The sequence below is a fragment of the Molossus molossus genome, unplaced genomic scaffold (assembly GCF_014108415.1).
Source record: "Molossus molossus isolate mMolMol1 unplaced genomic scaffold, mMolMol1.p scaffold_m16_p_5, whole genome shotgun sequence".
NCBI classification, from domain to species: Eukaryota; Metazoa; Chordata; class Mammalia; order Chiroptera; family Molossidae; genus Molossus; species Molossus molossus.
Window position 1 is genome coordinate 225368 of NW_023425388.1, and position 15469 is coordinate 240836.

Consider the following 15469-nt stretch of genomic DNA (forward strand, 5'->3'; position numbering starts at 1 on the left):
TATAACATTTTCCTACAAATAATTGAAATGGGCATTAAAACCTTCTTAAAAGACTATTAACGAGTGTTTCTAGAAATAATGGTTTTACTAGTGTGCTGCTAACTAGAAATTGGAATTATAAACTCCGGGAAGGCTAGTTCTTCAAAACCGACTCCCGAAGCGGGCCTTCCCCAGGGGACGGTGGCGGGAGGCCCCGCTGCACGTCCTCCACTTGGGGTGCGGTCTTCCCTGCAAGTATCAGTTTGGGTGATTTCTCAGAAGAGAGCCTTCCCTACGGCCACTCCCGGGAGGTGAGTTGATGCCCCTGGTCCGCAGGACCAGAAAGCTGGGTCCCGGGAACAGACCCCGAAAACTCCCCCCAGGCCCTGGCCCAGCAGGGGCGGCAGGCGGGTCTCGGTCGGGCCTGGGGGTGCCTGACTGACCGGAAGGCGAGCGCGGGGCGTGTTCACACCGGCAGAGTCCGAGGGTTCTGCCCGGGTCACCGACAAGGCGGGTCCCACGGCCGCGCCCCCCTGAGAACATCGGAGGGCAGAGCGCTCGGCGCTCGTCCTGGTGCAGAAAACGACTGGTCTCTCCTTGTCCCGAAGCCGCTGCCGCCGCGCCCCGACTCGCTGGAGTCCGTGCAGGTCTTCAAGCAGCACTGCCGGCTGGCGGAGGAGTACCGGGCGGTGCGGCGGGAGATCGCGCTGCTGGAGGCCAGGAGGTCAGTGCCGGGCTGGGGGGCGGGGAGCAGGGGGCAGGTGGGGGGGTGCAGGGGACAGGAGGTGGGGGGGCAGGGGGCAGGGGACAGGAGATGGGGGGGCAGGGGGGTGCAGGGGACGGGGGAGCAGGGGACGGGGGCAGAGGACGGGGGGAGCAGGAGACTGGGGGGTGCAGGGGACTGGGGGTGCAGGGGACTGGGGGTGCAGGGGACGGGGGGTACAGGGGATGGGGGTGCAGGGGACGGGGGGCATGGGGCAGGGAGCAGGGGTGACGGGGGCGCAGAGGGCTGGGGCGGGGGTTGGGTGGCGGACAGGGTGCAGGGGGCGGGTCCCCAGGCGGCCTCCTGTGTCCCGTCCGCTGCAGAGCTGATCCGGGGGCCCCGGGGCCTCGATACTTTATGAGCCGTGAGGAGCAACCTGGGCGCTCTCTTCCCTGAACTTAAGTTTTTTTATTTATTTGTTTATTTAGTTAATTCAGACAGCGGGAAGGAGAGAGGGGGGAGGAGGGAGAAACATGCGTGGAAGGGACACACGGAGTGGCTGCCACCCCCACGGCCCACCAGGCGGGGGACACACCGCAGCCCAGGTCCGTGCGCTCAGGGACGATCTCAGGACTCGGGTCGCAGCGGTGCGCTGACCGCTGAGGCACCGGCCGGAGCCCCACCGTCAGACAGAGATGCCCAAGGCCCCCGGGGGGGCGCTCCCCACCCCCAGGCCCGGCTCATCCGCTGCGGGGGGCTGTGCCTAATGCGAACCTACGGCTCCCCCAGCAGGAGATGAGCATAGAGCGAGGGCTAGGGTCAGAGCGACGCATGCGTGCTGGACAGTGCCGTGCGCGTTGACTGAGTGACGCACAAGCGTTGGAAGAGTGACGCATGCGTGCTGGACAGTGCCGTGCGCGTTGACTGAGTGACGCACAAGCGTTGGAAGAGTGACGCATGCGTGCTGGACCAGTGCCGTGCGTGTTGAAGGAGTGACACACAAGCGTTGGAAGAGTGACGCATGCGTGCTGGACAGTGCTGTGCGCGTTGACTGAGTGACGCACAAGCGTTGGAAGAGTGACGCATGCGTGCTGGACAGTGCCGTGCGCGTTGACTGAGTGACGCACAAGCGTTGGAAGAGTGACGCATGCGTGCTGGACCAGTGCCGTGCGTGATGACTGAGTGACGCACAAGCGTTGGAAGAGTGACGCATGCGTGTTGAGTGAACCCGGACATTGCCTATAACTCTGCTTCTCTTCCTCTTACTGAAGAGGCACAACACGCATATTTATTATTTAATTCTTAAATCAAAGTAGGTGTAATATATTTTGTTGTGAGAAATTCACGAGTCTGTTGGGACTCTGCAGACGCGTGCCTGGCGTTGCCCAGGTAACACGGTGGGGGGCTGGGGTGGGGGTCGGGCTGCCACACCCCTCGAGCCCCCGTGAGCGGGTCGCGGACCCCGCCCCTGGCCACCGGCGGGTGTGGCGATCGGCACAGCTCGGCTCGTAGCCTCGCGCTTCTTGTCGGGCCGAGGCTTCCTGAGCGCGGGGAGCAGCTTCCGAAGGGACCTGAGGGCGCTGGTACCGGGGTGGCCGGCGGCAGGTCCCAGGAGGACGTGAGCCGTCTGCGCCCACAGGTGTCAGTGCGTGTGTGTGGTGTGCACGCGTGTGCGCGTGTGTGCGCGTGAGCAGGTCTGTGAGTGCACAGGTGTCAGTGCGTGTGTGTGGTGTGCACGCGTGTGCGCGTGTGTGCGCGTGAGCAGGTCTGTGAGTGCACAGGTGTTAGTGCGTGTGTGTGGTGTGCACGCGTGTGCACGTGTGTGCGTGTGAGCAGGTCTGTGAGTGCACAGGTGTCAGTGCGTGTGTGTGGTGTGCACGCGTGTGCGCGTGTGTGCGTGTGAGCAGGTCTGTGAGTGCACAGGTGTCAGTGCGTGTGTGTGGTGTGCACGCGTGTGCACGTGTGTGCGTGTGAGCAGGTCTGTGAGTGCACAGGTGTCAGTGCGTGTGTGTGGTGTGCACGCGTGTGCGCGTGTGTGCGCGTGAGCAGGTCTGTGTGGACGTGTGGGGGCCTGAACTTTGGTGTCAGGACAGAGAAAGCAGGTGGTCATGTGTCTACTTGTGAACCCTCCAGGGAGGTTCTGGGAACGTTGTTGTCTGAACCAATGTGTGGCTTTGTCTGGGGGGGATGGAAGACTCACCCAGGACGTTGTATGATTTGTAAGTTTATATATATATATATTTTTTTTATCCTCACCCGAGGATATTTTTCCATTTTTTGTACAGATAGAGTGGGAGGGAGAGAGAGGAAGGGAGAGAGAGAGAGAAACATCGACGTGAAAGGGACACATCGAGTGGCTGCCACCCGCACGACCAACCAGGGCCGGGGACAAACTGCAACCGAAGTACATGCCCTTAGCGGGAACCGAACCTGGGTCTCTCCGGACCGCAGGCCGACGTTCTAACCACTGAGCCAAACTGGCCAGGGCGTACGTTTATATTTGTATGTTGCGTGTAGAGAGTGTGCTAGGGTGACAGTGAGCAGGACCCCCGGGGTCGGGCAGAGACGCTCCGGCTGCGTGTTCAGGGCGATGGTCTGTGGCTGCCACCACCGCGGTAAGAAGCGCGGAGCCGCCTTTGAGAAGGAAGGTGGCTGGAGGAGCCTGTGCACAGCCTGCCAGACCACAGTTCAGCTACTCGAAGGCCTTTCAGATAACTGCTACATGCGAAGCAACGCCAACTTCTTTTTTCTTCTTCTTTCTTTTTCATAAGGTCTCTCAAATTTTATTTTTTTATCCTCACCCGAGAATTTTTTTCCATCTTATCTTCAGATAAGGGGGGCGGGGCTAGAGACATCTATATGAGAGGGACACACAGACTGGTTGCCTCCTGCACGACCCCGACCAGGGCTGGGGATAAACCGCAACCGAGGTCCGTGCCCTTGACTGGAATCAGACCTGCAGCTCTTCGGTTCGCGGGCCAACGCTCTAACCGCTGAGCCAACTGGCCAGGGCTCTCAGATTTTTTCTTCATTCCTACATCTGCCATTTGGGAATGGGACTCGGAACTCCAAGTGTTGGTCAGTGTAATATTGTGCTGTGTGTCCTGGGAAGGACACACAGTGCTTGGCCTGGACTTCAAGACGGACCTGCGTATGACCTTTGTGCTTCTGTAGAATGTCCTTGCACCCTCGTCTTCGAGGCCACCGACCCCCACTGTCCTGCCTCCACCTGTGCTGGTCCACCTCAAGGCCGAGCATGCCCCTCCCTCCCCTCTGCTTCCCAAGGCCACCCTCCAGAGAAAGGCTTAGCCAGCCTGCCCTGCCCTCCTCAGGGCTCAGCTCTTTTCCTGAGCAAAGGAAAACTCAAAAGAATAAGACTTCCGGCCCTTTTTGTAGGTGGTGCTATCAACAGTCATCCACCTAAAGTCTGTCCTGTCTTTCCGACTGTGCTCCCTGCGGACACGGACACCCTGCCCCATCTCGTATCCCGCCTGCCGAGCAGGGAGCTGCGCTCAGGGTCGGACCGGAGGGCGGGTGCCTGGGGAGGGGCAGTTATAGGGGATCGTTTTATTTGTCATTTCTATGACTTATATTTAGAGTCAATATCAGCAATAAAGGCTAAGATAAATTGTTGAAATAGGAAATATGATTATATCTTATATTTATAAATAATGAGGTTGGTCCTCCAAGGGCTATTGGCCATCATTGTTTCATTAGCACGTTCCTGGAGCAGAGATTCACTGTGCAACATATTTTCCTAAATAACTTGTTTTCAAGCCAGATGAAGTGGGCCCACTGGATGTGACCTAAGTGACTGGCTCTCTGTTTCTTGGTGATTCGGGTGAAAGTTTCTTCCTCGTCACTTCCTGAAGTGTGGCCCCTGGTGAATGGTTACCAGCCGCACAGGGGGAGCTGCTGACTCAGGTCTTTCAGGAGTTTTATTGGAGTCGCCACCGGGTTAGGCTGATCTTCTCTTAATCTCCAGAGGGGGTCGCCTTGGCTCAGGGTTGAGAGACGCAGAGCAGCGAGAAGTTGGTTACAGCTGTGATTTTGTCATGGTGTTGGATAAACTTTTTTTTAGGATTATAAACTCTTCATAGAGTGAATTCCATTTAAAGAACCACTTCTAACCTATTGACTGATGATGTAAAAACAGCTTGCTCTTATTTTTATTGGATTTTTTTCTTTTCAATTGAAAAGAAAAATGGCACTTTTATTGAAAGCTTTATGAAAATTACCAAGAATTCTTACATCTTTGCAGAATTCCTGTTACCATTTTTGCCTATATATTTCTAGGCCTTTTGCATGTGAACACTTTTATATCATTACATATATAGTAATATGTAATATGTATGCTTTTTTCAGTAAATATTATAAGCTTTTCATATAACAGTTTCTGTGTTTGTAATGGAGACACAAAAAAGTGAGGTATGGACATTTTATGGCTTTGGACATTTGAATTGTTTGACGGGAAGTTTTTAATATGTAGCATTAAATAAACAATTAGATCTACAATTAGTAAAGATTGCTTTGCTCCAGAGAGAGCATCTTATCTCGTTCGAAGGAGAAGCCGCTTCATTATTCCAGACACGAGAACCATTGTGCTCCGGCTGTTGTGTTCGAAAGATAGAGCATCAGAAAAACAGATACACTCTCAGAAAAGTCAGGCTGGAAACACATAATTAAAGTAACTCCGTGGTTTCCAGTCTACTCAGAGTTGTGCAACCATCCCCACGATCGAGTGGTCAGCGAGTCCTCTCTCCCCTCCCCTGCTCCCCTGCTCACGTCTCTGAGGGGTTCCCAGGCCGATGCTTCAGATGGAATCAGACACGCGTGCTCGTTTGTGAATGGCTGCTTCTATTTAGCAGGTTCAGCCACGCAGCATCAGTACTTCATTCCTTTTGTACATGCCCCTAGCGGGAACCGAACCTGGGACTCTCTGGTCCACAGGCCAACGCTCCAACCGCTGAGCCAAACTGGCCAGGGCAGTACTTCATTCCTTTTTATCATGGATAAAGTTCTACACTCATCAGGAGACGGACGTTCAGGTTGTTTGGACTTTCGGCTGCTGTGAGTAATGCGCTCTGAGCCTGGGAGTGGACTTGCTGAGACACACGGTGACACGGGGTCACCTGCGAGGAACTGCTGTTTCTGAGGTGGCCGCACATTTCACATTTCAGCAGAAATGTGGGGGCGTTCCGATTCTCCACACCCTCGCAACACTCCTGTCCTTTAGATCAACAGTCTTCTTGATCCTAGTAATGAAGGAATTAGTTCTCCATTCAGGAAGAAGAGACTCGATAATCACGACCATTCCTTTTAGTGGTAAAATCTGTGATTTTGTGATTTATCTTCTCCACCCATCCACACTCCTACCCACTGTCCGCGGCAGTTTTAAATGAGTCGGACGTGGAGCCCGGACAGCGGCCGCAGCCATGCCAGGACTTCCGACTCCTCAACGGTGACTTGAAAGCAAAACTATTTTGACCTGAGTTATTTGTGTGACACAGTTGATTTGAAAGGAAAAAAAAAAAGAGCAGGAACAGATGATCCGATGGCTGCAGGATTTAGAGGAAGTTCTTTTTTTTTTTACTTATGTAAGTTTTACTAACCAATTTCTTTTTATTTACTTTTTAATACTTTTTTATTGATTTTAGAGAGAGAGGAAGAAAGAGGGAGAGATGGGAACATGGATGAGAGAGAACATCGATTGGCTGCCCCCTGCATGCCCCCCACTGAGGATCAGCCCACAACCTGGGCCTGTGTCCTCACCGGGAATCAAACCGGTGACCTCTTGGTGCAGGGTCGATGCCCAACCACGGCCAGGCTGCTAATCAAGTTCTTGAAAAATGTTTTATTTATTTATTTTTTTCCAAGTCACTCTGAAATTTTTATTTATTTATTTATTTTATTTTTAATTTTATTTTTGTTACAGATGTTTCTCCTTTTTTGCCCCATTGACATCCTCCTCCCCATCCCCCGCGCCCCCATCCCCAGCTTTGTTGTCTGTGTCCATTGGTTATGTGTACATGCATATAAGTTCTGTGGTTTATCTCTTCCCTCCCCCCACCACCCCCTCTTCTGAGGGTTGTCAGTCTGTGCCCTACTTCCATGTTTCTAGGTCTACCCTATTCCTCAAACTGTTATGTTCAGTATATTCCACAAATAAGTGAGATCATGTGGTATTTGTCTTTTTCTGCTTGGCTTGTTTCGCTTAGGATGATACTTTCCAGGTCCCTCCATGTCGTCTCAAAGGATAAGAGATCTTTCTTTCTTACATCTTCATAGTACTCCATTGTGTACATGTACCACAGCTTTTTTATCCATTTGTCTACTGATGGACACATGGGCTGTTTCCAGATCTTAGCTATTGTAAATAGTGCTGCTATGAACATGGGGGTACATATATTCTTTCTGATTGGTGTTTCAGGCTTCTTAGGGTATATTCCTAGAAGTGGGATCACTGAGTCAAATGGCAGTTCAATTTTTAATTTTTTGAGGTAACAGCATATTGTTTTGCATAGTGGCTACACCAGTCTGCATTCCCACCAGCAGTGTATTAGAGTCCCCTTTTCTCCACACCCTCACCAACACTTGTTTGATGATTTGTTGATGGCGGCCATTCTGACAGGTGTGAGGTGATACCTCATTGTTGTTTTAATTTGCATCTCTCTGATGATTAGTGATGTTGACCATTTCTTCATATGTCTCTTGGCCACTCCACTTGTATGTCCTGTTTGGAGAGGTGTCTATTCAGCTCCTCTGCCCATTTTTTAATTGGGTTGTTTGTCTTCCTTTTGTTGAATTGTATGAGTACTCTATATATTTTGGAAATTAACCCCTTATCTGATATATCATTGGCAATGATGCTCTGCCATACAGTGGGTTGCCTTTCCATTCTGATGGTTGTTTCTTTTGCTGTGCAGAAGCTTTTTATTTTGATGTAGTCCCATGTGTTCATTTTCTCCTTTGTTTCTGTTGCCTTAGGTGATGTATCAGTGGAAATTCTGCTGCGTATGATGTCCGAAATTTTGTTGCCTACATTTTCTTCTAGGATTTTTATAGATTCACAGGTCACATTTAAGTCTTTTATCCATTTTGAGTTTATATTTGTGTATGGTATAAGTCGATGGCCTAGTTTTATTTTTTTGCATGTAGCTGTCCAATTTTCCCTACACCATTTATTAAAGAGGCTATCTTTACTCTATTGTATGCTCTTGCCACCTTTGTCAAATATTAATTTTTTATTTATCCTCACCTGAGGACATTTTTCCATTTTTTATTCAGATAGAGCAGGAGGGAGGGAGGGAGGAAGAGAGAGAGAGAGAGAGAGAGAGAGAGAGAGAGAGAGAGAGAGAGAGAAACATCGACGAGAAAGGGACACATCAAGTGGCCGCCACCCTCACGACGCAGCCAGGGCCTGGGACAAACTGCAGCTGAACCGGCCAGGGAAAATATTAATTGAACATAGTGTCTTGGGTCCATTTCTGGGTTCTCTGTTCTGTTCCACTGGTGTATATGCCTGTTTTTGTGCTAGTACCAGGCTGTTTTGATTATAGTAGCTTTGTAGTATAACGTGATATCTGGTATTGTGATCCCACCTACTTTGTTCTTCTTTTTCAAGATTGCTGTGGCTATTTGAGGTCTTTTTTGGTTCCGTATGAACTTTTGAAGGATTTGTTCTAGTTCTGTGAAATATGTCATTGGTATTTTGATGGGGATTGCATTGAATCTATAGATTGCTTTGGGTAATATGGATATTTTAATGATGTTAATTCTTCCGATCCATGAACAAGGTGTGTGCTTCCATATTTTTATATCCTCCTCTATTTATTTTTTCAATGTCCTGTAGTTTTCTGCAAATAGGTCTTTTACTTCTTTGGTTAAGTTTATTCCTAGGTATCTTAATTTTTTTTGCCACATTGGTACATGGGATTGTTTTTTCTGTGAGTTCATCATTGATGTATAAGAATGCCGTCGATTTTGTAAAGTTAATTTTGTATCCTGCTACTTTGCCAAATTCATTTATTAAGTCTAGTAGATTTCTGATGCAGTCTTTAGGGTTTTCTATGTATAATATCATGTCATCTGCAAATAATGACAGTTTCACTTTCTCCTTTCCAATTTGGATCCCTTTTATTTTTCCTTCCTGTCTGATTGCTGTGGCTAAGACTTCCAGTACTATGTTAAATAATAGTGGTGAAAGTGGGCATCCCTGTCGTCTTCCTGTTCTTAAGGGAAATGCTTTTAGTTTCAGCCCGTTGAGTATGATGTTGGCTGTAGGTCTTTCATATATGGCCTTTATTATGTTGAGATATAATCCCTCTATTCCCAGATTGCTGAGTGATTTTTCAGAAATGGATGGTGGATTTTGTCGAATGCTTTTTCAGCATCTATTGATGTGATCATGTGATTTTTTTTCTTCATTTTGTTTATGTGGTGTATCACACTTACTGATTTGCGAATATTGTACCAGCCTTGCATCCCTGGGATGAATCCCACTTGGTCATGGTGAATAATTTTTTGGATGTATTGCTGGATTCGATTTGCTAGTATTTTGTTCAGGATTTTGGCGTCTATGTTCATCAGGGATATTGACCTGTAGTTTTCTTTCTCTGTAGTGTCTTTTTCTGGTTTTGGAATTAGAATTATACTGGCCTCATAAAACGAGTTTGGAAGTCTTCCTTCTTCTTGAATTTTTTGAAATAGTTTGAGGAGAATGGGTGTTAGTTCTTTTTGAGAGCTTGTTTGGAGGTTCTAGCAGGGGAGCGCAGCTACTCGTACACCCTTGACCGAAAACCGGTCCTCTCCTCTGGGGAGAAGGTCGTCCTCTTCGACCGAACGCGCAGCTTCGGGAGGGACGAACATGGATCGGTTGAGGGAGGAGGGGGACACCCGCCTAGCCAGCCAGATCAGCTGAATCAACCCTGGCGATCAATGGGGTGACAGATGTCGCAGCCAGATCGCCCTCACATCCTGTTAGTTCTTTTTGGAATGTTCGGTAAAACTCCTCTGTGAAGCCATCCAGGCCTGGGCTTTTGTTTGCTGGGAGAGTACCTCTTCAATTTCCTTAGTTGTTATTGGTCTGTTCAAGTTTTCTGTCTCTTCCCGGTCCAGTTTTGGGAGACTGTGTGTTTCTAGAAATTTGTCCATTTTGCTAAGATTGTTGAATTTGTTGCCATGTAATTGTTCTTAGTAGCTGTTAATGATCTTTTGAATTTCTGTGGTGTTGGTTGTTACTTCTCCTCTTTCATTTCTGATTTTGTGTATTTGGGTTCTCTCTGTTTCTTGGTGCGTCTAGGTAAGGGTCCATCTATCTTGTTTATCTTTTTGAAAAACTGGCTCTTTGTTTCATTGATCCTTTGAATTGTTTTTTTGGTCTCTATGTCATTTATTTCTGCTCTGATCTTTACTATTTTTTTTCTTCTACTTGCTCTGGGGTTTTCTTTTTGTTAGCTTTCTAATTCTTTAAGTTGTGAGGTTAGATAGTCTATTAGAAATTTTTTTTGTTTCTTGAGGTAGGCCTGTTTTGCTATGAACTTCCCTCTCAGAACTGCTTTTGCTGCATCCCATAGATTTTGTGTTGTTGTGTGTTCATTTTCATTGGTTTCCAGGAAGTTTTGAATTTCTTCCTTGATTTCCATGGTAATCCATTCATTGTTTAATAACATGCTATTTAGCCTCCATATGTTCAAATGTCTTTGCATGTTTTTGTTGCAATTGATTTCTAGTTTCATGCCATTGTGATCTGAAAAGATGCTTCATATGATTTCAATCTTCTTGAACTTGTAGGGATTTAGTTTGTGTCCTATCATGTGGTCTATCTTTGAGAATGTCTCATGTGCACTTGAGAAGAATGTGAATTCTGTAGTTTTGGGGTGTAATTCTGTGTAGATATCTATTAAATCCATTTGGTCTTGTGCTTCATTTAGAGTCTCTGTTTCCTTGTTGATTTTTTGTCTAGAGAATCTATCCAGTGATGTCAGCGGGGTGTGGAAGTCCCCTGCTATGATTGTATTGCTGTCGATTTCTCCTTTGAAGTCCTCCAGAAGATTTTTAATATATTTTGGTGCTCCTATATTGGGTGTTTATCAATGGTATATCTTCCTGTTGGATAGATCCTTTCAATATTATGTAGTGGCCTTCTTTGTCTCCAGTTATGGCTTTCATTTTGAAATCTCTTTTATCAGGTGTGAGTATTGCTGCCCCAGCTTTTTTCCCATCCCTTCACTTTCAACCTGTGTGAGTCTTTTGTTGTGAGGTGGGTCTCTTGTAACCAACATATAGATGAGTCATGCTTTCTTATCCAGTCAGCTCCTCTGTGTCTTTTTATCGGAGCGTTCACTCCATTTACATTTAAGGTGATTATTTACATTTAAGGTGATTATTGATATGTACTTATTTATTGCCATTTTTGTTTAGTGTGGTTCTATTTTTCTTCCTATTTCTTCTAATTATAGCAGTCCTTTTAACATTTTTTGCAGTGCTGGTTTGGTTATCTCTTGCTGCTTTTAGGATTCTCTCTTTGTCTTTAATTTTTTGAATTTTAATTACTATGTGTCTTGGTGTGTGCTTGTTTGGGTTCTTTTTACTTAGGGCTCTCTGTGCTTCTTGAACTTGAATGCCTTCTTCCTTCACCAAATTAGGGAAGTTTTCTGTCACTATTTCTTCAAATATATTCTCTAACCCTTGCTCATTTTCTTCTTCTTCGAGGACTCCTATGATGCAAATATTATTACATTTCCAGTTGTCCCACAGTTCTCTTAAACTGTCTTCCTGTTTTTTAATTGTTTTTTCCTTTTGGTTTTCTGATTGGTTGATTTTTTTCTACTGTTTCTTCTAATTCACTGATCCGGTCCTCAACTTCCTCTACTCTGTTGTTTAGACCTTCCAAATATGTCATTCTTGATTTCTTCTTGGTGGTTTTTAATTTCCCACTGGTTGATTTTCAACATCTCTATGTCCTTACTCATGCTGTTGAGTTCTACTGTTTCTTCTAATTCACTGATCCGGTCCTCAACTTCCTCTACTCTGCTGTTTAGACCTTCCAAATATGTCATTCTTGATTTCTTCTTGGTGGTTTTTAATATTTTCAACATCTCTATGTCCTTACTCATGTTGTTGAGCTTCCTCAAGATCATGGCTCTGAATTCTAGGTCTGTTAACTTGCTTAACTGCACCACATTTATCTCATCTTCGGTAGAGGTCTCTTGTTCTTTCATTTGGCTTTCGTTTCTATGTTTTACCATTTTGGCTATCACAGTGGGCTTTGGAGCCTGCCCAATTTTCCCTGTGGGTGTTCGTGTTCTGTTGTTCTAGCAATGCTAACCAGGAAAGTAAGACTTGACAGTGGTGTTTAACATGGGTCCTCCCATGCTCATCCAAACCCAGGAGAGGGAGCCACAAACAGGAGGACCCATGTTAAACACCACTGTCAAGTCTTACTTTCCTGGTTAGCATTGCTAGCCCAGGAATGGTTCAGTTTTCCTCTAGCTTTTTGCCTGGAGGCTATCAGTAGCGGTTACCTGAAGAGCCTTGGGTTGTCAATTGAATGAAAAACTCCCTCAGGTGCTCAGTGTAAGGGGATTTCTCGAGGGTGGGGCAGATGCTGGTTGTTAATGGGCCTCAATTTGCATTTCAATGGCCCACCTGGGTGGATTGAATCTCTGAGGGAGGGGCTGCTGCCTCTCCCCAGAGCCCTGGGAAGGAGCAATATGGCCACTGTCCTGCATGGCTGCAACTCAGCAAAAGCTCTGAGCCCCCTCCAAATCTTGAGTGTCCCCACACAGTTCCAGTCCAGTCCGTCCTCCCTCTGCTGGAGCCCAAGGTGCGTGGCTGTGGTTATTTTAGTGTCTGTCCCGGCTCTGGCCTGTGGAGTCGCTGTCTGTGGGCTCCCAGCCCCCCTGTTGTGTCTCCTCAGTCCTATCAGGATTGAGTCAGTGTCCCTGGTTATATGATCCTTACAAGCTGCTTTTCTGTTGCTTTTTCCCATCGGTTTGTCTTTATTTTTGTTGTAATTCCAGTTTGGTCCTGGGAGACGGTCTGTGTAGCTTCCATTCACTCCGCTGCCATTTTGAAATCCTCCAGAAGATGTTTTAAATTGCAGTTCTCGTTCAGTGGTGCTTTGCATTCGTGCGGCTCACAGACGGTGATTAGACAGCAAAGCGCCCAGTTCGCACCTTGCATACTGATCTCAGTGTTACGGACCCTCCGCCCTATTCTATGCTAACCAGCTTCTTTAAGACAATTACCAACATGTAATTATGGATATTTATTGCTTCAACTATGCTTAGCAGTAATGAGTCCTAACCATTTAATAAGATACTTGGATGTTGGCTCTTTCTTATTAGCTGTATGACTTTTTCTTTCTTTTTCTTCTTTAAATCCTCACCCGAGGATATTTTTCCATCTATTTTTAGACAGAGTTGGGAGTATGACTTTTTCTTTCTTTTTCTGGTTGCCTCCCACACAGCCCTGACCAGGGCCAGGGGCCGAATCACAACTGAGGTATGTGCCCTTGACCAGAATTGAACTGGTTCACAGGCTGATGTCCAACTACTGACCGTTTGACTTTCCCTTTCCTCATTTTTAAAATATACATTTGCCCAGCTGGTGAGGGTCAGTGGACTGAGCATTGTCCCAGGGACTGAGAGGTCGTGGTTCGATTTTCAGTTGGGTCACATGCCTGGGTTGTGGGTTCGATCCCTGGTAGGGGGTGTGCAGAAGGCAGCTGATCCATGTTTCTCTCTTACATCGATGTTTCTAACTCTCTCCCTTCCTCTCTCTAAAACATCAATAAAAACATATTAAAATAAAAGAATAAAATATGCATTATGTGTCTCCGAGGTACCTGACTCTTCAGTGATTCATCTGGTGAGCACATTTTGTAAACTTTTATATTCTAAAGACCATAGGAGAGTCAGAGATTATTAAGGGCAGGAGGAAGGGTGTGTGCACACCCCGCTGCTCCTGTGTGTTCACGCCCTGCCGCCCCGAATGCCTCACTGACTGTCCCCAGGAGCTAAGACATTCTTTCACTTAACCGCAGCACAGCCGTTGGCACGGAGCATCTTAACTTGGATGCAGAACTGTCTATCACCTAGTTCATAGTTCGTGTCTAAACTGCAGCCTTCCCAGTCATGTCCTGCACAGCTGTTATGTCGTCGTCGTTACTCCTCACCCGAGGTTATCATTCCACTGATTTTTAGAGAAAGTGGAAGGCAGAGAACAGAGAGACATCGATGTGAGAGAGACGCATCGATTGGTTGTGTCGAGCACGACCCTGACCACCGGGGCCGGGGGTGGAACCCGCAACCCAGGCACGTGCCCTTGACCAGGAACTGAACCTGTGACCATCTGGTCCGCGGGCCGGCGCTCTAACTGCTGAGCCACGCCGGCCAGGGCCCAGCTGTTATTTCCAGAACTGCACACTGTGTGTGTCATTTCTCTTTAGTTTCTCTCCTTCTGGAGGCTGTAGACTGGCAACTTCCTCTCCGTTCGGGGCTGCGTGTCCCGGGCAGGAATACCACAGAAAGCGCGTTGTGTTCTCGGGGTGCCTGTTCCCCTCACTCTTCAGGTGTCCGCACTTTTCCTGCAGAGAAGGAAGGAATGTGACCTGTGCTTACACTGAGGACGGAGAAGTCAGGGCCAGGCTCCCTGACCCAGGGGAGGGGAGGGGCCTGCGGTGGGGGGTCGTGTTCATCCATCTAAACACGGACTGTGAGTCTCGGGCTCTGTCTCACGCGTGTTGACACGGATGCATTATTTGCCTGTATTTCCCGGACCTGAGTGTACTTGTCACTATGGGTCCCCCCATGACCTCTGTGCGCAGTGAGGACACAGATACCGGTTGTGATTAGGGCTGTAGGACGTACATCAGGACCAGGGAGAGGATGGCCATGGAGAAGGCGGGATTCTTAGTTCAAGAACTGGTGAGGATTCGTTCAACTCAGCTAAAGACGAAGGAAGGAAACTGAATCTGGGGCCAGGACTGGCTAAGGGACAGCATGGTCCCCACACGTGAGGCGATGGGACATCTTCAACTATAGACAGGTTTTTCTGGGTTTTGCCCCTAAACTAGCTGTAATTTTAAACTTTGTTGCACCCTTGAAAAGGCGGTGTTGTTTAGCCCCCGAAGGAGTTGCTGAGTGTTTCCTGGCAGATGTTCACTGTTGGGGCGTCTCAGCAGGGCGCAGAGTAGGGTAACAGGTCTGGGCCTGGGGGGCCGGCGGCCCTGTAACGGGTCTGGGCCTGGGGGCTGGTGGCCCTGTAACAGGTCTGAGCCTGGGGGCTGGCGGCCCTGGGTGGGTGTGTGTTACAGTGTGTCCTGCTGCCCCTGCAGGGAGGAGCTGGTCGCCAAGCTGGCGCAGGCGGAGAAGGAGAAGGTGGATGCTGCTCAGCTGGCCCAGGAGTTTGAGGCGCTGAGCGAGGAGAACCGCACCTTGAAGCTGGCCCAGTCCCAGTGTGCGGAGCAGCTGGAGAAGCTCAGGACCCAGTTCCAGAAGAGACAGGGCTCGTCTTAGCCCAGGGGCGACCGCACGGCTGGGCGCTGGCCCAGGGGGCGGGATGCGCCCTCCCTTCTCCCCGCGCCCACAGGGCCGTCTCTGAGCTCGGTGCTCGCCAGGTCTGGTCTGATAGGAGGGGTATTCTGCCTTAAATACGCTCATTAAAGCAAACCTATTACCATACGTGTTTTCAGAGGTCTTCATTTGTTTCCAAAGGTGTTGTTTCTTATTTAGGAAGATACGACAGACATAGAGCATTGACGGACTCCTCTGAGAATCTTAG

General features: G+C 48.2%; 1 protein-coding gene across 1 annotated transcript in view; it reads left to right on the forward strand.

Moving 5' to 3' along the window:
• Window positions 1-15204, forward strand: part of MAP3K7CL (MAP3K7 C-terminal like) — a 39491-nt gene extending 24287 nt beyond the window's left edge. The window contains exons 4-5 of the mRNA XM_036243557.1: window positions 588-703; window positions 15024-15204. Coding sequence (XP_036099450.1) covers window positions 588-703; window positions 15024-15204 — 297 coding nt within the window. The remainder of the gene's footprint in view (window positions 1-587; window positions 704-15023) is intronic.
• The last annotated feature ends 265 nt before the right edge of the window (window positions 15205-15469 follow it).